Raw genomic sequence first — 23,325 nt, forward strand, 5'->3', positions numbered from 1 at the left:
AACGCCACGGGAATATGCTGTGGGATATCAAATTTTCACTCAAGCCTTCGGGGCTTGGAAAAGCTCCGGCTTCATGTTGATTTTGCAGAGCTTTGAGATGCAGCCGCTCAGTTGGAGCAGCGACTGCACACCTTCCAAGATGCGCATGTGGGTGAACCCGATTTCTTTGATGAATTCCAACTTGGAGTGCTCCGAGAGCGTAGGGATGGTCTTTGTGACGCGGAACATGGTGCTGATGATGTCGTGGGAGGAATATCCCAGAGTCCTGCCCCAAAGGAACAATGTGTTAGGCGAGTTATAAGTCAAATGGCACCGCAAATGGCTACTTACCATAGCTCGTTTAGACCCTCCAGCGCCGCATCCACCTTGCCCTCCCAGCAGGCCTTGATCATCGCCTGGACCTTGACCGGGTGAGGACTGTCCACGACACGGAACACGTTGTCTCCGCTAACAAATCCGAACCCTGACCAGGTACTCTGCAGATTGTTAATGGCCTGACGCATATCACCCTCGGCACTGAAGACCAGGGCTGCGATTCCGTCCTCGGAGTGTTTGACCTGCTCCGCCTCGCAGATCTGCATCAGTCGTTTCACAACCTGGGCATCCGTCAAGCGGGCATATCGAAGGATAGCACAACGCGACTGAAGGGGTTCGATAATCTTGTTCGATTGGTTGCAGGCAAAGGCAAATCGGGTTGTCGTAGAGTAGATTTCCATCGTACGCCGCAGAGCTTGTTGTGCACCAGGCGTCATGCTATCTCACATGTGAGTGTGTACTCTGGGCAAGTGAATTATCCTTTGAAGGAGATCTCACCTATCGGCTTCATCGAGAATAACCAGCTTGTGCTTGCCTGGGGGCAATGTGACCTTCTTCTGGGCGAAGCCCTTGATCCGGTTGCGAACCACATCGATACCTGAATAGTCACTATCAGCGTCCATCGCCTGCAAGCTCTGCCGGAAAGCGGACAGTCTGACCTCTCTCGTCACTTGCATTCAGCTCTAAAACAGCCTCCTTGTACGCATCACCCAGCAATTGTCGCGCCAGGCACAGAATAGAGGTTGTCTTTCCAATACCTGGCATGCCAGAGATGATAACGTGAGGCATGTTGCCATCCTTGGCGATGATCTTTAGCCGTTCCACCGTCTCCGTGTTGCCGACAATGTCATCGAGGAAGATAGGACGGTACTTCTCAACCCTGTTGCAGCGAGTAGGTGGGAAAAGTCAGCTCTTGGACCTAGCAACCATGACAACGTACTGACCAGGGCAGCTCGTAGTTTGCAGGTGCACCGGCAGTGGCAGCCCGGAGGCCATTGCGCTCGGCAGTTTTGGATGATTCGGCTTGCACCATGCTGAGAGTGTGAGTGAAAGATGGCGCGGGGGGAAGAAAGCGGTGTTGGAAAGACGCGAAAGTGGACGCGCTCCGCGATAAGTGCTTATCGGCTGCCGGGCCTAATAGCGACCGCACCCCTCGGAATAAGATTATCATCTCCAAAACTTCATTCGGGATAGCTTACGGTACCATTCTAATGGTTCTTTGTTCTGGTTTACTACATTCTCTTGCTCGTTGGTTACCTATAACTAGTATCTTTCCCTGTTCTTTTTTTTCTTGTAGGGTTACCTTAATCCCCCTCGCATTCTTCCTTTGACCAGGGATGTTGTACATATATATTGCGATCTTTAATTGCGGAGGCCATGATGTCTATCACTCTCTGACTCCAGATGCAACTCATTTCGTAATTATCGTAAGCGGGAATTAAAACAGCCTTGTCGTTACTCTATACTTGATTACCCATTGGTCGGTTGATAGCAGAAAACCTGCATATTACCTGGTTGGTAAACATAATGTCTCCGAGTCGGTATTGAGCTAGCAATAATATGATAAGGATATAGTGTATAGCTATGAGAAAGTTTGCACTCACTAACCGATATAGGGTAGTGGTTAACCTGTCAGCCTTTCACGCTGAAGCCGGGGGTTCGATTCCCCCTATCGGTGATTCTTTTTGCGCCTATTTTTTTTTTTCTGCGCTAGTTTATTGTCTTACTTGGACTGAGCGTTCCTCGAACCTGCCTCTCCTAACTTTCATTTCACTATCTACCTAGTTTTATATCAACGTCTAATTCCCGACCGCTTTTATCATAGCCAAGGCAGATAGAGAATGTAGCGAGAATTACATTTAGTTTTTACACAGTGGGGGTGACCGTTTTTGTCTAAGATTATGAAGGTTGTTGCTTATCATTTCTCACTCCCTAAGACCAATAGAGCAATAGCCCCATTAGTGCAGTACTACTGGTGCTTGTACCCACCCATAAAATAGGCTTGGTCCGCAAGGAGCGGGGGGTATCCGGTGAAGGAGGAGGAATGTGTAGTTAGGATTCTTACGCGGACTGACTGCATCAGCTAAGTTTCCCAAACCATTAAAATTTGCATCCATTAACCGATATAGGGTAGTGGTTAACCTGTCAGCCTTTCACGCTGAAGCCGGGGGTTCGATTCCCCCTATCGGTGATTCTTTTTGGCACTTTATATATCGGTTTTTGATACCCATCAATTAATTGCAAAAGAACAGAAATTGTTCCTATCCTAGGCATCGCCAGGGCTGGAAAGCGATACCACTCCTCATGACTGATCGAGACGATCTCCTATATTCTCTACAAGCCATCTCTTGCGAGTAGAATTAGCGGAGCAGTCCTGTTTTGGAAGAACTATTGAGAAATCGGTGTGGCTCAGCGCGAATATAGCTGAGAAGCGGGCTACCAAGCAGGTCGGCCCTGCGCAGATTAGGTTTCTGTATCGTAGATTGTTCCTTTGTGCCTGTCCCCCTGGCATGGGCCACGGCAATGTATCGTAGATCGTATCGTGATCCACTGTAGCAACCTTGTAGGCCTGTGCCCAGGGTTTAGATCAGCTACTTATTTTTTATTTATACAATCACACTACTTGCATCCATTTATTTTCAACTATTATGATTGAAAACTGACTGATTTCTACCATTGATCTCTTCAGTATGAAGATCCATAGCTGAACTCCGGGAGCAGAACTACGTCCGTGTATCTAAGCATCATCTTCCGCCGTTCGCGGCATTCCCTCCCCTCACCATCATCTCTCCACCCTATTCTTACCTACCCCCGGCAGCGACCGGCCAACACTCCTTGTTCTTCGTCTGTTGTGACTCGACCTTTGTCGAGCCCGCCCATTCCCTCCCCACGATCTCTGCCCCAGCGCGCGATCCACCCCCACCCATAACAACTTCCGCGGTCCCGCGCCAAAACACAGTACAATCGCGCAACACGCGCAACACGTGCAACGACCTATCCGCTAGAGCCTCACCACGCGCTGTCTTCTCACAATGCCTGCAATGGGGCCAACCTCTGTTCGCCGCAACCTGTTCCACCAGAACCTAAGCCGCCGCCCAGCCTCCACGGGCCCTCCGAATGGCAACGTGCCGCCGGGCAACAATGCGCTCTCGAACCGTCCCTCACACTCGCATCGGTTGAAGCCGACTGGCTCGGACTCATCGTCGCGCCCCATCAAGCTGTCAGAGAACAAGGAGATCGTGGTGCGGGACCAGAACGGTGGCTATAAGCTTGACGTCCCTGCTCTGCCGAATGCGCTTGTGGGTGAGGATGGGGAGGAGCTGGGGGAGCTCGAGGCGGAGGAGTGTGGTGAGACGGCGCTTGATTCCTCGGAGCTGAGTGGGCGGGAGAAAGAGAGTATGAATGATCATCTCCCTGGGTCTGGATCGGAGGTGTCTAGGAAGCTATGGCTGACGGTCTTGCAGAATTGGAGGCAGCGCTGGTCGAAATGGTGATTCGGCATCGGAATCGACCGTCCAGCAGTGAACCGGATGGTGAGTTGCTATTCTGGTAGCAATGGCTTCGCCAATGCAACTGCTGACATCAGAGGATTATGACCAGAGATCTTGAATATCGTCCACCAGAGCCTACGCAGGAAGGTCGCATCGTTGGACGACGACAAGTGGATGTTCGAGCCTGAAAAAGAGGTGCGCTTCTAGACTGGTTCGATTACACGCTGTATGCATCTTCAATTCGTTACACGGTCAATCGGGTACGTCCGCTGCCAGGCAAAATCCCCTCTGTTGCCATCTAGTCGAGCTCCATGTTGGGAGGGGGTGCCTCGACCTTCTTCGCCGGCGCGCCTCTTCCACCAACCTGGCCCTGGCCACCCTGGCCACCACCGAACAACATGCTACCCATCATGTCCAACAATGGGTTCCCTTGCCGCGGAATCTTGATGCTGAAGTACTGTTCGCCAATCTGCGCCAGGAAATCGTCCCAGATGCCCACCTCCCGGATCTGTGCCGCATAGTGCGCTGTCAGCTGCTTGAAGAGATCGGCGCTGGCTCGCTGGATCGTCAGAAGCAGCAGGCTGAGGAAGTTGAGCAGGGGGAGCGCTGGGTATAGTCGAATATCGGAGCTGGCGCTGCTGACATTCTGCACGCCAAGGGCCGGGTTGGCGGTCGAGAGGCGAGAGGTGAAGATGAGCAGGGCCTTGTTCGCGCTGCGGACGTTGCCGGTCAAGAGGTATGGGAAAATGGCGCGCGATGCGTACAGGGCGGCGGTGTGCGGCTCGTCATGGGTGTACCACTCGTACTCGAGCTTTGCCAGGGTCTCTGCCGACTCCGATGTGCCCAATACCAAGTGTCTTTCGGCATCGTACGGTTCGTTGTCTGTGCAGAATCCAGAATCAGAATCGGTAAAGGTGCCACGAATGACGCAATCTATCATCCATCAACCCACCTTCTGCGTAGACCGAGCCGACAGCATGGTGCAGCTCCGGGTCTCCGCGCTCCAGCGGGCCATGCCGTCCACTCCACCCAATGATCTCCTGAATGTAGCGCTTTCTCGTCGGCTCCTCTGAAGGGAACTCGCGCAGAAGCTCGATCAGACGCTCTGTTGACGACCATAGGCGTTAGTCAAGCCACAAATTCAAATTCAGGACAGCATCTTGCACCACGCACTCTTGAGGGCGCGACCCTCCGTATCGTTCTCACCACCCTGATACCCCCACTCGGCCTTGTTGTAGACTTCCACGACGAGCATGATCGCCAGGTCCCCACCACTGGCCGACGCACCCTGCTGGGAACCAGCCCTCAATAAGGCGGTCGCACCACCAGCCAGGAGCTCCGCGGCCGCATCGTAGTTCGACTGCTTGATATAGCGCGCAGCGATGACACGCAGTTGCTGATGAGCTTCGTAGTAAGCTCCGGCCGCGATCCTACGCGAAGGGGAGGATTGTCAGCTCGGGAATTTTCGCAGTCCGTCAGGCCGCAGAGAGCGGACTTACTTTTCTTGCTGGCGGGCGATTGTCTTGCCGATGCGGGATGTCATTATCGAGCGAGCGAGGCCCCGGTACAAGGGACTCGATGGGCGATAGATGTGCAAATGAAAGAAGGGCCCAAGCTCAAGGGCGATGATGAAGCAGAGGCGGGAGTGTTCGCGGGGAGATCGAGGACAGTTGGTGGGGAGGCGGTTGGCCACTGACAGCTCGGCCTGGCATTTCCATTTCCCCCCGAGCTCTCTCGATCCGGTCTTTCGCGCGGCTACTACCTGACGAACTCTACTTGGCGAAGATTGGTTCCTCGTTTGCTTTGCAACCTGCAATTCAGCCACGCTCAGCTTCGGCGAGACTCTTGCCACCAAGCTACGACGTCCGGGCATCTCTTGAGCGGCCCGCGGTTGGCCGCCTGTTCTAGCTGTTCTAGCTAGGGACGCTACCTGATATCGACCAGGTTTCCCTGAGCTCGCCATCGAACCCGCTTTCGAGACCACCTCGTGGAGCCCTGGGGAAGCCCGCTTCCAGCCTCTTCCAACAGCTCTTGCTAGCGACGCGCCAAGGGCTAGAGAAGGCCCTTGCGCGTGAGGATGATTGGTGGTCATTGTTAAATTACTTGCGGAATCAAATCACCACTGCGAGCCATGAGTCGCGCGATCTTCGACATCCAACCAGTGAACCGCTTCGGCGGTTCAAATACAACAATCCGGCGCCCCAAGGTACGAAGGACCGGAGAGAGTGGACTCCTGTCCTTATCCGCAGCGAACAGACTAACGGGCGGTGATATATAGGAGATCGCGTGCTTTTCCTATGATCAGGATCGCCACTTCGCCCTGGGCGATGCATCAATCGCATATTACTACCCGCCAAGTCTGCCAGCAGATCTGAATCTGGGCTTTGATACGTTTCAGAAGCTGAACGATGCGGCTGATGAACATCTGGATGCGCTCCTAGATACCATTATTGCTCTGGAGAAAGATACGGGGAAGAAGTGCGAAGCTGATATTGTTACTTGGCGAGGGATGATGACCAAGGTAGGTGACATGGGGTGAAATGTATACCGATGGGTGCAATGGGAACTGGTTTCTGATCCGCTGCTCCAGATCTTGACTGCTCCGTTTGACATGATGAATGGGTTAGTAGCTTTCTGTTCGACACGGACAGGGGTCTTTTGGTTTTTTTGGGGAGGTTTTTTTACTGACGCGTGTGGTTCCGTTCCAGCTTTGAGATGAATGCAACCTGTTTCCAGGTAAGATGCACGCCCCAAGACCCGAGAGCACTGGACTGACGTGAGATTAGGGCACAATGTGCGTGATCCCATGCAATATACATGGACGTGAGCATTCAACTAACATAGACCAGATTTATTGAGGAGAATAATGCGTACAAAAATCAACAAAAGGAGATCCAGCGCAACCAGAGAATGCCCCCCGGAATGGCCTCGCAAGAGCTGATGATGTATTGGGGTATGGTACATTCTTTCCAACCCTCCATGAATTATCTTGCTAAAATATCCCAGGTTATAAATTCGAAGTTTTGTCGGTCCTACGGAAGCCATGGGACTCGACGTCCCGTGCCGAGATCGAAGGCCGACAGGACGAAGTGGTTAACAACAGCGCACAGTATTGCTCCGTCGTCAAGACTGGCATGGGAAGTGTGCGCATGGTTCTCGGTGGCGAGGTTGATGCTGGTATGTTGTTCGATGCGAAGGCCTCCCTCCCGGGTTTATACTGATTGGAATCCACCCCCTTCTCTCTACAGTCTGGGACTGCAAGCCTGAACGAAAAGAAGACCCCATCCACTGGGTGGAGCTGAAGACATCCGCTGAAATCCGCAACGACCGCGACATGTTCAAGTATGAGCGGAAGCTGCTGAAGTTCTGGGCCCAGTCCTTCCTGCTTGGTGTGCCGAAGATCATCGTTGGCTTCCGGGACCAGCAAGGCATCGTTCATCGCTTGGAGGAGTTGGACACGGCGAGTATCCCTGGTAAGGTCAAGAAGGTGGGGAAAGGCTCCTGGGATGGGAATATCTGCATTAATTTTGCGGCGGCGTTCCTTGAGTGTAAGCCTGGGCTTTGCTACCCGTGTATAAGACGGAGCTAACATGGGGTTTACAGGGCTGAAGCAGACTATCAAGACGGATGGGACTTGGAGGATACGGAAGCTGGAAAAATCCCATGTAATTGAAGTTTTCAAGGTGGAAGAGTCCGGACACGGTGATATTCTTTCAGCTGCGTTTACAACTTGGCGATCAGAATTCGCATCGGCGCTGAATTGAACTATCACGCGCGTTCCGATCTTATGACACGGTTATGTATAAATGGTATCTTAATTCAGGATGTAGTGTCCTATCCATGGTGCTCGCCTATTTCAAGCCACTGTTGAACTTCAACGAGCCTTCAAGAATCCGCCTCCAGGGCTGCGGCTTGCTGAGCGTCTAATTCTCGCTTTCGAAAGTATGCGTCCCGCTCTGCTTTGCGTGCGGCAGACTTGACGCCTCTCTTGTGGCTATAGCTGCTGAGATGGATCTTCCACTGCTCGTCACCCACAATGGTCTTCCCGCACACCTCGCAGGTGAGGCTGGTCATAGCAGACCCGGGCTGTGCGTGCGCCTGCTCTTCTTTGGCGGCAAGAACGGTCTTCGCCAGCTCAGACAGAGACTTTGGATCGGGCGTGGGTTCACGGTGAAGCATCGACTCCACGATTTGTTCAGACGGGGCCCTGATGCTCTCCGCCCACTGGCTGACGTTGCTGCTGTCGAGAAGGTATAAGCGTTGGGTCATGCCCGCGTCAGACAGGGCCCGCCATAACTTGTTGCGGATCCATTTGATTTGCGACCCGCCGTACTGGCGCGTCGCAGTCCGGATAGACTCGGTACACCGCTGCTTCAGAGCCTCGAGTTCTTCTTCGCTCAGCTCTGCTTTCCGGAGAGCCGTGAAGTAAGGAGCCAGCTCTTTGAACCCAATGGCCACCCACACCCCACGGGTGAGATCGACCTGAATCCCTTTAGCCTCTTTCTCCTGTAAGAAGTCGAACATGGTCTCCGCCTCTGTCATTAAGCCCTGCTGAAGCATGTCGTCGACACGCGCGTCCAGGCGCGCATTGAGAATCTCCTTCTCGGCGTGGACCCAGAAGATGAGGGTATTATCGAATCGCAGGAGTCCCTCCGACTGCAAAACCGCCCGCTCTTTCTGAAGCTGCTGCTCCGCATAGATCTCCGAAGCCGGTCTTCCAGTTTGAAAGTAGATCTCCAGTGACCGGCGGATCTTCCGCGCGTCTTTCGGATGCCACCGTGCAGCCATGACGGGATCCACCTCCTTCAGTTTCTCCATCAGAACCTCAGGAGCTGAATCGAGAATAGGCCATTTCTCCGACGTAGACGGGACATCCCCGGACACCTCCACGCTGTCCTCCTCATCCGATCCTTCCCCCACGAGCTGGTCTTTGAACAAAACCGCCTGCGTATAGTAGTGTGTGCCCCCGACGAGGATCGGCATTTTCCCGCGCGACCGAATGTCCTCTATCAGCCGCAGCGCTTCCTTCTTGAAGAGGCTGATCCGCCAGGCCTCCGCTTCCAAATCGACACAGCTCAACAGGTGGTGCGGGATGCCGTTCCGCTCGTCGACGGGGATCTGGTTCGTGATGATGGGAAGGCCCCGGTACATCTGCATTGCATCGCCATTGATGATTTCACCATTGAATCGGGACGCCAAGTCCACGGCGAGCTGTCTGTCCCTATTAGCGACTCGCACTGAGTACTACTGGATGCGACAACGTTCTCTCTCTTTCTCACCTTGGACTTGCCGGTGCCCGTGGCGCCGACGACGGCTATGAGGGGATCCATGAGCGCTCTGGGACCGGGCCTGAAAGATCGGAGGGCTGCGAGCATTCCGAGCTCCGCATCGTGCTGGCCTGCGAAAGTTGCAGCAACGGGAGGGGAAAAAAAGAGGCGTGGCTGTTATCGCGGGTTTATCGCACATTACCTCATCCGCGGGCGATGGCAGACCCGCGCTAGGATCAGCCCAGTTTAGTTCTAGCTGGAGGATGCTACATACCTTAAGTCGCAAGACGTGACTCATTTTCGTGTTTCCTGCTACATATTTACACGTTTCAATTTACTCTTTGTGATTTTTGATTTCTGATTCTTTTTCTCCCCTGAGACCTTATCAACAGTTTCCAACATGCCCGCTCCGTCAATCGAGGTGAAAGACCTCTCCTATAAGTTCCAGGATGGCTCGGAGGGGCTGGAGCATGTGCACCTGGATCTCCCAGCCGGGAGCCGAACCTTGCTGATTGGCGGTAAATCCTTGAAATATCTACTCTCTTGACTTCAAACTGCATCCCAGGCTAATGCACGAAAACGCACAGCAAACGGCGCGGGGAAGACCACACTGCTCCGCCTGCTGTCCGGCAAGCGGCTTGCCCCCACCGACACCGTCGCCGTGGGCGGCCAGGACCCCTTCAAAGACAGCTTGGAGGGCGTCACCTATCTCGGGGTGGAATGGGTGTTGAACAGCATCGTCCGCACGGACATCGACGTGCCCACGCTGCTCGCCTCCGTGGGCGGCAATGTCTGGCCCGCGCGACGGGACGAGCTGGTCGACATCCTCGACATCGACCTCCGCTGGCGCATGCACGCCGTCTCAGACGGTGAGCGCCGCCGCGTCCAGCTAGCCATGGGCCTGCTGCGGCCCTGGACGGTGCTGCTTCTCGACGAGATCACCGTGGACCTGGATCTGCTCTCCCGAAGCAACTTCCTCTCGTTCCTGAAGCGCGAGACCGAGTCCCGCGCCTGCACGATCGTCTACGCCACCCACATCCTGGATAACCTCGCGCAGTGGCCGACCCATCTGGTGCATATGAGCCTCGGCAAGGTCAAAGCCTGGGGCTCCGTCGAGACCTTCCACGACCAGGTGCCCGAGTGGACCTCCGAGAATAGCAGACTCGGAGAGTTGGTCCTCAAATGGCTGAAGGAAGACTTGAAGGCTCGTGGGCCGCGTAATGGCCCGTCGATTCAGGCGAAAACCTACGGGGCCCTGGATGGGATCGGGGGCTATGGCCTGGAGAAGCGCGGCGACTAGACGCTGGTTGTTGTTGTGTCTTCCTTGTCCGGCTTGATGCTCATTCCTATGTGATTCTTTTTCGTTCTTTGGGATACATGGGGATTGGGGAGTCTGCTAACAATATGCCATTCAACAAACATTGGGTTCAACCACCTAGCATGGACGGGGTTTCGTGGGCATTTGGGTTCTAGAGACGGGGCGGTGGTTCTATTCAACATTTGGAGTTTTTCAACCATGACTCATAGAGGGCTTTGCGCGGTTTCTGCATATATAAGGTTACTTCCAAATAAACGTCTTTATTGTCGCTGCATCCTCTTGATCCATGATCTGATCACAGGTAGAGGGGAAGACTACCAAATCGGAAATGATATCGACACAAGGACGTCGGACACAGCCGGCCTGGATGACCTCGAGAAGAACGGCGTATCAGGGCCCCCTCGAAAGCACAGCGGTCGGGATCCGCTCGTACAGACACAAATACCGTGGGCTGCAGACAAATCTATAGGGTGATCCCGAATATCCAGGACATCCATCAAAGCCGGCTACGCTACTCGACATCTCCCTGGGACAGCATCAAACACGCGCTGTCACTACAACTACATGCCCGGGACCTCACTCAAGGAAAACCGTCTGCTTCAGAACTGGAACGAGTAGCGCATCGCCGGCAAGTCAGAGGGGAAACGGAGGAGAGGGGCAAGACCAGTGGAACGGTTGGAAAGGGTGGGGGAACCAAAGAGGAAGTAACCAGGAACCAGCCAAGCCCGCTAGAACCAGGACAATGACATTTGCAGAGCACGGAAGAGAAATGAAGAGAAGGAAAAGGGAAGATAGGATAAGGAAGAGGTAAAGTAAAGTCAACACAAAAGACCAAAGCAAACAGGACGCAAGGGGAAGATAAGAACAGGGTTTCTAGCGCTGCAAGTCGAAGGGGAATTCGATTTCCATTTCCATTTCCACAGGGAGGCAGTAGACCAGTAGACCAGTAGACCAGTAGATCAGTAGGCCCGGCCCAGGCGCAAAGGCAGATGCCGACTCAGACCAGATCAGACCAGACAAGACCAGATGAGACCAGATGAGACCAGATGCGGCCAGAGGGATCCGAACCAATCCGATCCGATCCGACCAGAACAAGACGAGGCCGGCCAAGACTATCGACTCCACCGTGGAAGACCGAAATCGAGGGAAAAGAGAAAAAAAAGAAAAGGGTCCAAAACCGTCGGTGATGCATCTCGTATGTCCCGGGGCCAGGGTCAGACAGAGCACGCATGGGCGGGATATCCATCCATGCCCCTTCCTCCCCTCGACCGGCGAAGCTATGCAGTCTTCCATCCCGGCAGGCCAGACTTGCACAGAAAGGGTATCACTTTTTCCTCCCAAGAGCATGTCGCAGACACCTCCAAAATAAAATAAAATAAACTCCAGGCCATGACCTCCCACCGTGACGTGACAATCATCAGGCCCCCGTTGCTGACCCCGCCAATGATTCGAAACCTCCCGTTTTCCGCTCAGCCATGAAAGCCATTGAAAAGAAAAAAGAGTCCATGTTCCACGTCCAGGCCCACTCCCACCGCATTGCATGTCGCCCCTGCTCTTCTCTTTCATGCCCCCATTCCACGCCCAGCCCGACAAAGGTTCGCAGTTCCTCCCCTCCATCATGGCCCCCCGCTGGTTTTCAAAAGGTGTACAGACTCAGCAAAAGGCCCCTCCGTGCTGTTGATTCAAAGCCCACTCGAAACACGATGGGTCGTCGGGTCGGCAGGTCGTCGAATTCTCACGCACTGGTACGGAACGCATTAACAAACAGACGTGTCCCTCGCGGAGGTGGCATCGGTCGGCTCAGTCGAGGTGGGCCATCATCTCCTCCTTGGACAAGGGCTTGAAGTTGTCGATGTCAAGACCTTGTGCTTCGAGAGCGGGACGGGCGTGAGGAGGAACGATCTGGCTATTCAGTTCGGGCGCGATCGAGAGTTCTGGGCCATTATGATCAGTATGGAGATTGTACCAAACGATAATATATCGTAGTTGAAGGAAACAGGGAAAAGAAATGGTCGGTATGGGGGCACTCACCATGCCGCGAGAAGTCGAACAGGTTGGGTAGATCCTTGGCGGGGTTGCCATGGTGTCGCGAGTCCGGTAACCGAGTGGTCGGGTCCCGCAGCTCATCGAAGAAGGGGTGGCACATGGCTTCGATGGCCGACAACCGCTGGGTAGGGGTGTATTCCAAAAGTGCCGAGATGAGATCGATGGCCTCGGGGGGAGCCTTGCGGAAGACCTAGGGACGGTCAGCATCCATGCCCGCGATCGAGCGACCGGGAGGGAGCCGGGCGACAACATACCTTGTTGAAGGGATGAGGCTTGATCTGGGGGAACTTGTGCTCCATGTAATTGGGGTTCATGGTCCGAATCTGCTCACGAGTCGGGGTGCCGAGCACCTTGATGATTTCCACCAGCTGGTCAATTCCCGATTCACCAGGGAAGAGGGGTTGCCCCAGCATCAACTCGGCCATCACACAACCAGTCGACCACACATCTACCGAGGAATTAGCCCCACGCCGGCGGGGGTCAAGGGGGAGAAGAGAAAGCAGACGACGAGAACCAACGTACCGATCTTCGTTGTGTAGTTGGTGGCACCGAAGATCAACTCCGGGGCTCGGTAGTAGCGAGAACAGATGTAGGAGACATTGGGTTCATTTTCGATGAGAATCTTGGCGGAGCCAAAATCGCAGAGTTTCAGGATACCAGTGTTGGGGTCCAGGAGGAGGTTCTGGGGCTTGATATCGCGATGGCAGATGCCTTGTGAGTGGATGTAGGCTAGCGACCGGAAGAGTTGGTAGATGTAAAGCTTGACTTCCAGCATGGGCATCGTCGTCTTCAACTTGTTGAAATACCGCGATGCGCGATACACGGTCTCGGGGACGTATTCGAGCACAAGGTTGAGGTACACTTCATCTTTCTGCAATTATGGGGAGAATGGGTACAACCAGGTCAGCCGGGGACTGAAGGGGAGAGGGAGAGAGAGAGAGAGAGAGAGAGAGAGAAGAGGGGGAGAGGGCGCTGCAGCGGGAGAGGAAAGTCGTCTCACGTACCCTGTCGCCGTTGGAGTAGTAGAAGGCCTTGAGTTCGACGATATTGGGATGGCGCACGATCCGCATAATCTGAAGCTCACGATTCTGCGAGACAGAGAGAAGTCGATTAGCCTGAGGGGGTTGCCCAGCACCTAGAGATTCCGGAGCGTCCGCCTTACCTTGAACCGCTTGTCTTGCAGGACTCTCTTGATAGCAGCGTCCTCGCCGCTGGGGGCCATCTTGGTCTGAAACACGACGCCGAACGATCCATTGCCCACGATCTTGCACTGGGTATATGAGATCTCTTTGGCCTCGCCCGTCAGGCCATCTTGGACCTTTTCACGGACGACCTCTGCGCGGGAAAGAGAGAAGCGTCAGTGATCGACTAGAAAGCGCAATTGAGCACCGGGTAGGACATGCTTACCACCCATGCGCAAGGTCGGGAACAGCCCAGGCCGACTTTGTGACATCGCTGGGGGGTGGGGAGAGGTGCTATCGATGAGGAGGAAGAGAATCCGTTTTGGGCGAGGTGTAGGTCGGTGGTGGAGTAGCTTCGGAGGGAGGGGGGGGGGGGGGGAGGAGTGGGCGGCAGGTCCGAACGGGGCGAGTTGAGAAGAAACGGCGAGCGCCAAGAATGCAGGAAAGAAGAGAGCAGGAGGAATGAAGAGGAAAGAAAGTGGGCAAATGGCAGGAGAATGCTTGACCAATAGAGAGGACGTGGAGGAAATAAGACGGGTTAGACTGGGAAGGTTAAGTGTGGACTGGGTGGATGAGGAGGAGGTCACCTGTGGTTTAGTCAGTCAGTCGGGGGAGAACTGGTACGTTGGGTGGTTTGGCTGGGTAAGGGAAGCGGGTATGATGGGTATGGGTAATGGGTACTGGGTAATGGGTACGGAGTACAGGTAATATTGGATTGTCAGGGCTGAAACTGACGAAGTGACGTACCGGGGGGAGCGGGACTGGTTGATTCCCGTCCACCACCTTATGCCGGTAGGAGAACTTACGGGTAAGAGTACAGTTGGTGGAAGTTCAAACGGAGGAGGAATCGACGATAGCCAGGAGTAAGAATGGGGGCCGGAATAGAACAGCACCAGTGATGGGTAGAAAAGAAGGTGGGGAGTGGCAGTGGACGTGGAAGGTCGCGCAGAGGGGACCACACTACGTTCAATAATCTCCCATAGCCAAGGGAAGAAACACCTCGAAGAAATGAGAAGAAAAGAATACCAGAGGTAACGGCCAGCCACTTTGGCCATTCCGGCTTTATAGACCCTCTTTTGGGTTCGATCGTGACCTGAAGAAAGACACATTGAGGCCACGATCTGATCTCCCATTCTTCTTGTCTCCATAGCCCCTCTTCTGCCCCTAAGCTAGACTAATGGCTCCCTTTTTTGTGGCCTCTCTTCCCTTTTTTGATGAAGTACTGTACATAGTCTTTCTGAATCTGACTCTCACAGTCGGGGGCTGGGCCACGCTCACGATACACGATACCAGACTGTGAAACAACCGATACAGGACCGCATCTGTATGGATTGCGGTGGGACATGATATCATACTGGAGGTACGGGATTGCCGTATTCACTGATACCTGGGTACAGTAAATACATGCCAGCGGTGTAAGGAATCTGGGGAATCCACGCTCTCTCAAACCTCTCCTCGACCGCGCGACCTCGACACCGGGACCTATCCCTCGTGGTACTGCCGGTAACCTCCCTAACTGTACGAAGGACTAGCTAATAATAGTCGCATAGTCGGATCCGAGCTCCTAGACGGTATATTCATAGTCATCGTGACCCGCAACTCCAGACAGCATGACGGGTCAGTCGGAGGCACTGATGTTCCGCGGTCGGGTGACCAGCCGTGATTTTCCTAGGAACCGCCACGATTGGCTGCCGCTGCCTCGTGACCACGACATCATCGAGTCCAGCTGACTGGGAGAAGCTTGGGCCATGCGGCGGCCCGTTTGGGATCAGGAAAGTACGGAGTAGACTTGGATACTTCAGTCCATAGCTAGTCGAGAAAGTATGCTTGGTATGCCCACCAGTATAGCTCCGGACTCGATAGGAGGTCGTCCTGGTCCCGGTCCCGGTCCAGGTCCAGGTCCAGGTCCAGGTCTAACTCTCGGTCTCGGTCGGAGATCTGGGTTTGTGTTTCCGGAACCCATCATTTGCTCTCGGCTCCACGGTCTGTTTTGTTTTCCCCCCTGCCAACTGACTCCCGTACCTACATACTCGAGGTACTTTTCTCCTGCGGTCGATCGGTTTCAAAGCTTGCTGCCATGCGAGATACGGCACGGGACTCGGCAGCCCAATGCCGTCGATCGCCGTCCCCGGGGAGGGTCTAGTCCCTTCTCCGGGGCGAGCCCGGTGGGCGGGATTAGGAAAGAGCACAGTACCCCGTCTCTGGTCTATGCAATATGAATATGCTTAGTCCGGACCCTCGAACCGATGCAAGCAGGGATCCCCTTGGCATGTGAGCTGCAGTGATCTCAGCCGACGCCCAGCTCCGAGTAATTAAGATTCCACCCGTACTTTCCTCGGTCCCATCCTGCGGGTCTGGTCCTGGCTCTCGCCCTATGGACCGTCTGATTCTGCACATCCTGTCTTACGATATATATATCTATCTACTGGAGTGTGAGTGTGAGTGTGAGTGTGTGTGTGAGTGTGTGTGTGTGTTGTTTGTGTGTGTATATATGCGCATCTGGCCAGAAGTACGGCGAGTCGGTGTGGTAGTAGCAGTAGAAACAGACCCGACCGATCGAGCATACCTAGGGGAACCTATTGAGTTCCCTAGTCGCATTACGTTCTGACAGGGTAAGTCATGGGAGCTCGACTAGTTTAGTCACTAGCCAGCTATAAATCATCCTCACGCCCACCAAGTCACCACCACGAGGACTAGGACCCGTCACCAAGTTCGTCAAAATCATCATCACCAGAGCCAGTCAATGTGGAGAGGCGTTCAGTTCCCCATTTGCTTGTTCTCCCTCCCAAACTCTCCATCGAAAGGGGCTCCGGAATGTCTGGTTCCTGACGCTTGCCCCTGATCAGAGATCAGACACCGCGACCCTCTCCCCTCCCAATCGTAGGTCAGAAGTCGGTCTATCTGGGACTACTGTACCCATCCAGCATCTCACAGATCGCAGGTTCGGGCAGCCGAGATCCGCCAATAATGTGTGGCGGGTTCTGGGTCCTCCTGCTCGGGCGGGGCTGGGGGCGGGCAGAGGGCCCAACCCAGCAGACCGAGTGGATCGAGTCGGGGGAAATGTACTTTACTCTGTACACTGGCCTACGTACCTCCGTCCACTGTAGTTGATTAGTTCTGAGCTTGGGCCCTCCAGCTCAGCGCGGGCGCTGGGGTTATTTGGGTTTAGGGGGAGAGGGCGAAGGAGGATGGGAAGATAGGAGGTGCAGACGGGACTGCACCTGGCTGAAAAGGTTAATGTTGAGCAGCTCCCGCGCTGCAGTCACTGGGCGGTCGAGCAGGCCAAGCCTGCGGCTTCAGGCCGTGCGTGGACGTACAGGCTCGTCCGCTAAGTGGCTAGTGACTAGGGACGGGCTTAGGGGCTTAGGAACTTACAGTAGGTAGAGTGACCAAGGGAACATTGGGGGAAATCGCAATACGTATTAGCCAAGCCGAAGCGGAAGGCCCCCCAGTACGACGTAAGATACTCAGCCGGACCGTTTCTCGTGGCAGGATACTGGTATTTACCAGTATGGACCTGCGTCTTATTTCCGACTGCATTTTGATTCACCACCTTCACCACGACGGAGAGAGAGAGAAGTGAGAGAGTGAGGGACGGGTTCCTGTCGTCTTCTTTGAGGGAGTAGCGAGGCAGTTCCTATATAACTAGTCGCGCGGTTCCTCAGGCACCAGTGGTTCCTCAGGCACCAGTCCCCCAGTATAACTACATCACTCACTTCAGAACTAACCCTATCACATAATCCCACTCCGGGTAACTAGTTACGCCGTGCTCTCCGTAAAGCGACTGGGTCCTGGTCTAGTGCCCTCAACGAGAATGAGCCAACATCAACACTCACCCCCCCAACCATTCGCCTCTGCCCTTGACCCTGGCAGATCAACATCACCAGACAGACCGGCCTCGCCACAGTTCGTGCTGTCATGCGACGCCGCGATCACGTAGTGACGTAGGCCGCACGGCCCCGGCACTGAACTGGGACATGACTGGGACCACTCCAACCGAACCCCCATGAATTAGCATCAGCATGGCCGACGATGGCCTGCGGGAACCGTTCCCATGCCGGAGCTGAGGATGGTCCGAGTCGCCGGTCAGCCCACTGGATGACCGGTTCAGCGGACCCCGCCTCTCTTCCGCCCATCACGGACCAGTGTCCCTGGGTGCAATACTAATCCGTGCCCTGAGGGCTACGAGATTGCCTTGATCAGGTGGTCCGCGCAGTTCCCTACCGTTCTATAGCCTCCCTACTGTACATGCCTGGTGTGGCCCGTCCGTTCCTGTGGCTTCGGCACTCTGCTCGAGCATACTCCAGTCTGGTCTGTCCGTGGTAAAGAACCCCCAGAGGCAACCGCCGTTCCTGGGACTCGGGCCACTGGCATGAGAATAGGATTTGGATCTGCGGCCTGCCGCGCCGGTCCGAGAGGGATCCTGGTCCTCGGTGGGAATGCACATCCACATCCACCGACCTACCAAGGGCGACTACGAAGGGTCCCAGCCGGCATGGCATGTGTGTGTGTGTGTGTGTTTCAGGTTCCTCGACGCGGAAGCATGGGCAGGAACCCAGCTATGCAAAGCCAATGCCAACGCCGGGACGCAAGGGCACGGCATGGCATTCCTTGAAGCGGCGCCTCAGTGTCAGACACGTGGAGTGGGATTAGGCTTCGCGTTTACTTTCTTGCTCCGGTAGCGGGTACAGGCTAGCGAGTATGGAAGCATAAATGTAATCTTAGGGAAGTGCATCAGGAATTCCACGACCTGCGTCAGTGGTGTGTCGCGCGAGGTAAATAGGGAAATTCGGCCGAGTATATTCCTGTTCACGTTTCATTTTCATTACTCGGGCTCGGGGCATCAATCTCCGCTGTCCTAAGACCGAAAGAGAGAGAGAGAGAGAGAGAGAGAGAGAGTATCTTCCCTATTATACCATGACTACCAGCCCAGAATGAATTTGAGATTCGGGAGCGAGAATTGGGACTTGCCGGCGGCGTCGGAGAGGAATTTAGGAATGTGAAATATGCGAAATATGCGAAATATGCGAAATCGGATTCTGGCGCGGCTCATTGGCTGAGATGGGGGATCCAAATAATACACCTACACCACAGTACTGTACATGCTTCCAATCATATCATAATAATACACGTTTCTGATTCCTTTTCCTTTTCCCTTTCCATTACAGTATTTAGTATTTACTTGGCTGTGAGTACGTTTGCCGTGGACGGGCGCTAGGTTTGGGGCGATCTGCCTGGTTTACGCGACGATCCAAATAAGATGCGCTGGAAGTACGGAGTGGCCCCATCCTTGGTGGGATCTGCCCTCGTTGAGCGCGTCTATCGAGGATTCCGGCATGTTACAGTAGGCTGGAACCGGCCAACTATACGTGCAGTCGGCTATGATGGGGCCCATCTATTACGCCACAGCCTGCGGTGTACAGTACTTGGACTTGGACTTCGGACATCGGTATGGATACATATGTATTCCAGAGGCAGGTATGTACTGTAGTGCTGATGCCTCCCGCATGATTATGGCGACTACGACCGAGCACACCACTCCCGATACTGACACTACCTGCCACTCTCACTACCCAACCGGCAGAGCCCGTTGTGTTGGGCCCCGATATTGGGGCGTTCTGTCGGTTTCGTCTATGCACAACCCAGCCACAGGGCCCCAACCACCCCGAGGTGCTTCACGGGCTCAGGCAGATTTCAAGAAAAGGTTCGCAACCAAACTATGGACGATGCATCATCTCCCAGCCAATTTCCGCCACGAAAACGAGCCAGTCAGGAGATCCTACCAGGGCCCCGGACCAAGAGACAGGCGGGAGTGGACCATTACCCACAAATAATTTCGAGGAAACGAGCGACCCCAAGACGACCGAGGGTTTACCCATTGGGCCCCTCTTCCGTCTCCCACCAACGAGGACTCTCGCCTGCGGGGATCATTCAGTCCATCCAAACCATCCAACAATCCCATCCACTCCGAGTCGCGCGCTACTCAACACTTAGCCTTTGTGTGAAGGGGGGCGGGGGTCCGTGACCCGCGGGAGGGGAAGACCGGCTCAGCCATGGAGTATGGTTGATCAATACGTAGGTTATAAGGATCAGGAGTTATCATGGTTCCGGACCGGACGGTAAGGACAGAGCGTAGTGTGGCCCCGTCCACCTATGAAGTTAGAAGTTAGTCAGTTGGTTGGTTCGGTAGTACTTCGAAGTGGGGATGGCCCCGGAGAGCCCAAGGGCCAATGCAGGTCGACAAACCCGGACGGAATTGGGCCAACGGCGAGGATGATGTCAAGGCCGCAACCCCCCGCCGACTATCAGATTATTCGTGGCCGGGATGTGAAAGGGCTAGCGGCGCGGGGGTGGCTTCGGGGTTTGTGTGGGAGTGATGGATGATGGTGGTGGTAGTGCAGGAGACTGGGGGGGGGAAGAGGACGCCATGGTGCAGACAGCATCCCATGCCCTTTCGGTAATCTTATGACATAGTTAGTCGTGACGGAGTACTCAGGAAGGTCCGCGGATGGATTGTGTGAGTGAGTGTGAGAGAGAGAGAGAGAGAGAGAGCTTGTTCAGAGCCGGGATGCAAGTTTAGCGTCACCCTCTCCTATATAGATCGTAATAGTCGTCCTGGAACCCGAACTGATTCTCCGTAGTTGCGAGGTCAGGCAGATGCACTCATAACATTAGCTGTACATAACAAGTCCATGGTATTTCGCCGAGATACCGGCCCCAGGGCTGGTTGGTGGAGCCACCAAGTTGGGAGAACCAGGACAGAACGGTTTGCTCCATGCCAGAGATGCATAAGGCCCCCACCTCCGGAGTCTTTCTGGGCTCGTGGGAGGTTCTCCAGCAGCCCACTAGGGCCCACCGTGCGCCTTTTTTCTTCCTTTTCGTTCGGTTGCCTCGCGCACTTTGGATGAGAAAAATTACCGGACACCGCCTTAGGCCCGATACGCTGGTTGTTGTGGGTGCCTGATATTGGTGGCATACATCTAGAGGAAGAGGTATTGGAAGACGGGAGAATTCACACCTACATCGGGATGCACGGATGCATGTACAAACGGTCTAGTATATTAGCCTGGTTTCCCAACGAGCGAGCGGGCGAAGGTCCCACTCTCAACAGTCGATAAACACCCGTTCCGAGGGCATTGGACGCTAAGGTCGTAGCATTACATGGCTCTCAATTTTAAGATGAGCTATGGACTAGTCAAGGCGTTACCTAGCGAGCCTGTTGACCGGTCAATCGATACGGGCTCCTACAGCTTTTTGACTGCCGGAGCCCCTTACAGTCCAGGCCTGGCCCTGCATCCTCCTCCTTACGCGTGGAAAGATCATCATACATGCAAAGCGCTGCAATCAAGGTTCAAACACTGTTTTACATTGGTCCGTCTATGATGCGAAAACATAACCAGAGATCTCTCCAGGCGCAAACCATGCACCTCCCACCTCACATAGACCCCTCGCGATCCCACGGGCCACACGAACAAACACCACGGTCATGAAAAGGGGAAACGGCAAACCCGATCAATCCAGCGAGAAGCAAGACTCACAAGACCACGGGCCAAAGCAGATAGCCGGAGAATGCGGGCATCAGATGCTGGTGGAGACGAAGAAGAGATAGGCAAGGTAGATCCAAGGACAGAGAATAAGAAAAAGGCAAACAGACACCAGGGACGAAACAGAGATGTGAATCTATACAGAACATGCGGGACATTCCATGGCGCCAAACAACTGCCGCCAGCACCAGCAACCCGTATTCAAATAGATATACCGAGGTGGGTGGAAGTGACGTGCCATGTCAATCCAGACATGGACATGGGGGGAAAAGGGAGCGAAGAACTACTAAAACAGAGAGGTCGAAGGGATGATTCGCTCGAGAGACCTGGGCGGGGATGAATGCACCCGGACCGTGAGAGGGTGGGAAGGGGGGAGGGAATCTTGGACGGAAGAGAGGGGATTGAGGAGATTAGAAGGGAGGAGGGGTCATGCTGGCCGCATCGGCCTTCTCCTGCAGCTCCATCAGCTCCTCGCCGGCGATCTCGAGAGAGACAGCGAGGCCGACCTTGGCCGTTTGCTATTGTAGAAAAACAAATCAGTCAGCAATCAAATGATCCCAGAATGAACATATGAAAAGAAATTAGGGGGGTTCATTGTCATACCTTGGCCTGGTCAATCTCACCCGCAAAGGTCAGAGAGATGGGCATGGCAATGCGCTTCTCCAGAAGGCAGCTAACCTTGCCGGCGCTGTCGACCTGGGCGCGGAACGAAGAAGCACGGAAGTCGTACTTGGCACCAATGGCAGTGGTACCATCCCGGGTGGGACCGCCCATCATCATAGCAGCAGCGCTGGGGGAGAACTGGAGGTTCATGTCGACACCAGCCTCAACACGCTCGGACAGCTTGCGCCAGTAGGTAGCGGCGAAGGTACCCTGGGCCTGCAACTGAGCGGTACCAATCCAGTCATCTCCCTTGTACTTGGCGCAGTAGGACAGAGCAGTCTCGGGGCGGGTGTTCAGGCCCTGGCGCTGCCAAATAGCCTCGAAGCCGAGGGCCAGGCTGGGTGTGATGGACTGGAGGTAGCTACCAACGAAGATGCCGGTGAGGCCGCCCTCGAGGAAAGACGGGTTGAAAGCCTTCAGCGATGCGGAGAAGTCCTTGCCGGTGTAGTCGTTGTCGATCTGCATGAGACCCTGGGCACCGCCGGGCATGATCTGGGCATTGGTCTTGGTAACCAAAGCCTGGTTCCAGCGCCAGTTGTAGACGGCCGAGAGGGTACCGTCGCTGCCGAGGTTACCCTGCATGAAGACCTATTGGGAAGAAAGCGAACTTGCCGTCAGGGATTGAACCAAAAGAATGACACTAAATCTTGAAATAAAATGGGAACGGAGCTTGTTCTTACCTTGGGGCTGCCGTACATGGAGGAGAAAGCGTACGGAGGCAGGTTGCCGGACGAGCCCATGGAGAAGGCATGGGATACCCGGAACAGAGGAGACATGCCAAACACCTTGGTCAGGTCTGCCCGGAGGCCTGAGAACATGAAGTTGGACAGCAGAACCTCCTTTTGCACCTCGCGCGCGATGTTATCCACGGTGCCGGGGTTGGGCAGGTTGAGCTGTGCCCTGCGCTCGGAGAACGCGGTGTATGCATCGTTGAACACGGCCATCGCGGGGTTGTCCGTGAGGATGGAGAGAGATGATGTGAGATCGGCCATTTTGGAAGATAGGAAGGTTGAATTATAGGTGTCGTCACGCGATGCCGGTCAACGGGGGGTTTTCGTTGCGAGGATGAAGACAATGGGCAGGAGGAGGGAGGATTGAGACCAGCCCGATAATTCTGGGACGAGTAAACGTCTCAGGCCACGAAGACTTTGTAAGAGGACTGTATCTGATCCACTCGGGGGAGTCGGGGGTTGTATCGAAGGAAGCGGAGCTGAAGACTTTCCTGTGAAAAATGCCAGTTGCGCAGCGCCTTTGGTAGCTGCCGTTCGCCGGGCTCCCTTATGTAAGCACACCGGGGGTTCGCGGGCGCGCAATAGATTCAGCCTCAATGAAGTAGGTTGATCTTGTATATTTTGGTGGAGCAGGAGACTGACCCGAACAGTAGAGATAGGATCTGATTTCTCATATATTATTAAGGAGTTGAATTTGATTGTGTTGGCTCGGCTTAATTATAGGTGTCGGATTCTTTTGGTCTGGTGAGGATCCACCTGATATCTACAC

General features: G+C 54.5%; 8 protein-coding genes across 8 annotated transcripts; 3 read left to right on the forward strand and 5 right to left on the reverse strand.

Annotated features, from left to right (window-relative positions):
* Nucleotides 1-39: 39 nt before the first annotated feature.
* Nucleotides 40-1,348, reverse strand: N7482_005264 (replication factor C subunit 4; the record flags this gene model as incomplete). Its single annotated transcript, XM_056687389.1, has 5 exons — nt 40-265; nt 331-753; nt 814-913; nt 975-1,195; nt 1,260-1,348. The coding sequence occupies 5 exons, from the start codon at nt 1,346-1,348 to the stop codon at nt 40-42; spliced, it is 1,059 nt and encodes a 352-aa protein (XP_056542944.1).
* A 1,999-nt stretch (nt 1,349-3,347) lies between these two features.
* Nucleotides 3,348-4,013, forward strand: N7482_005265 (uncharacterized protein; the record flags this gene model as incomplete). The annotated part of the gene is made up of 3 exons (XM_056687390.1): nt 3,348-3,711; nt 3,780-3,848; nt 3,916-4,013. 3 exons carry the CDS (start codon nt 3,348-3,350, stop codon nt 4,011-4,013), a joined length of 531 nt encoding a protein of 176 aa, XP_056542945.1.
* A 91-nt stretch (nt 4,014-4,104) lies between these two features.
* N7482_005266 (protein GET4) lies at nt 4,105-5,349 on the reverse strand (the record flags this gene model as incomplete). Its single annotated transcript, XM_056687391.1, has 4 exons — nt 4,105-4,688; nt 4,759-4,911; nt 4,980-5,236; nt 5,306-5,349. 4 exons carry the CDS (start codon nt 5,347-5,349, stop codon nt 4,105-4,107), a joined length of 1,038 nt encoding a protein of 345 aa, XP_056542946.1.
* A 588-nt stretch (nt 5,350-5,937) lies between these two features.
* On the forward strand, nt 5,938-7,570 carry N7482_005267 (DXO/RAI1 family decapping nuclease; the record flags this gene model as incomplete). The annotated part of the gene is made up of 9 exons (XM_056687392.1): nt 5,938-6,012; nt 6,085-6,327; nt 6,397-6,428; nt 6,515-6,542; nt 6,593-6,600; nt 6,656-6,759; nt 6,813-6,983; nt 7,055-7,354; nt 7,410-7,570. The coding sequence occupies 9 exons, from the start codon at nt 5,938-5,940 to the stop codon at nt 7,568-7,570; spliced, it is 1,122 nt and encodes a 373-aa protein (XP_056542947.1).
* A 121-nt stretch (nt 7,571-7,691) lies between these two features.
* N7482_005268 (tRNA dimethylallyltransferase) lies at nt 7,692-9,371 on the reverse strand (the record flags this gene model as incomplete). Its single annotated transcript, XM_056687393.1, has 3 exons — nt 7,692-9,017; nt 9,086-9,199; nt 9,348-9,371. The coding sequence occupies 3 exons, from the start codon at nt 9,369-9,371 to the stop codon at nt 7,692-7,694; spliced, it is 1,464 nt and encodes a 487-aa protein (XP_056542948.1).
* A 102-nt stretch (nt 9,372-9,473) lies between these two features.
* N7482_005269 (putative ABC transporter) lies at nt 9,474-10,373 on the forward strand (the record flags this gene model as incomplete). The annotated part of the gene is made up of 2 exons (XM_056687394.1): nt 9,474-9,591; nt 9,661-10,373. The coding sequence occupies 2 exons, from the start codon at nt 9,474-9,476 to the stop codon at nt 10,371-10,373; spliced, it is 831 nt and encodes a 276-aa protein (XP_056542949.1).
* Nucleotides 10,374-12,191: 1,818 nt separating this feature from the next.
* N7482_005270 (GSK family serine/threonine-protein kinase) lies at nt 12,192-13,890 on the reverse strand (the record flags this gene model as incomplete). Its single annotated transcript, XM_056687395.1, has 7 exons — nt 12,192-12,325; nt 12,423-12,627; nt 12,692-12,885; nt 12,960-13,308; nt 13,442-13,525; nt 13,600-13,772; nt 13,845-13,890. 7 exons carry the CDS (start codon nt 13,888-13,890, stop codon nt 12,192-12,194), a joined length of 1,185 nt encoding a protein of 394 aa, XP_056542950.1.
* Nucleotides 13,891-21,572: 7,682 nt separating this feature from the next.
* On the reverse strand, nt 21,573-22,817 carry tom40 (TOM complex pore protein TOM40; the record flags this gene model as incomplete). Its single annotated transcript, XM_056687396.1, has 3 exons — nt 21,573-21,680; nt 21,766-22,413; nt 22,506-22,817. 3 exons carry the CDS (start codon nt 22,815-22,817, stop codon nt 21,573-21,575), a joined length of 1,068 nt encoding a protein of 355 aa, XP_056542951.1.
* Nucleotides 22,818-23,325: the final 508 nt, after the last annotated feature.

Source organism: Penicillium canariense, assembly GCF_028826845.1.
Source record: "Penicillium canariense strain IBT 26290 chromosome Unknown utg000003l_segment0_segment0, whole genome shotgun sequence".
Taxonomy (NCBI): domain Eukaryota; kingdom Fungi; phylum Ascomycota; class Eurotiomycetes; order Eurotiales; family Aspergillaceae; genus Penicillium; species Penicillium canariense.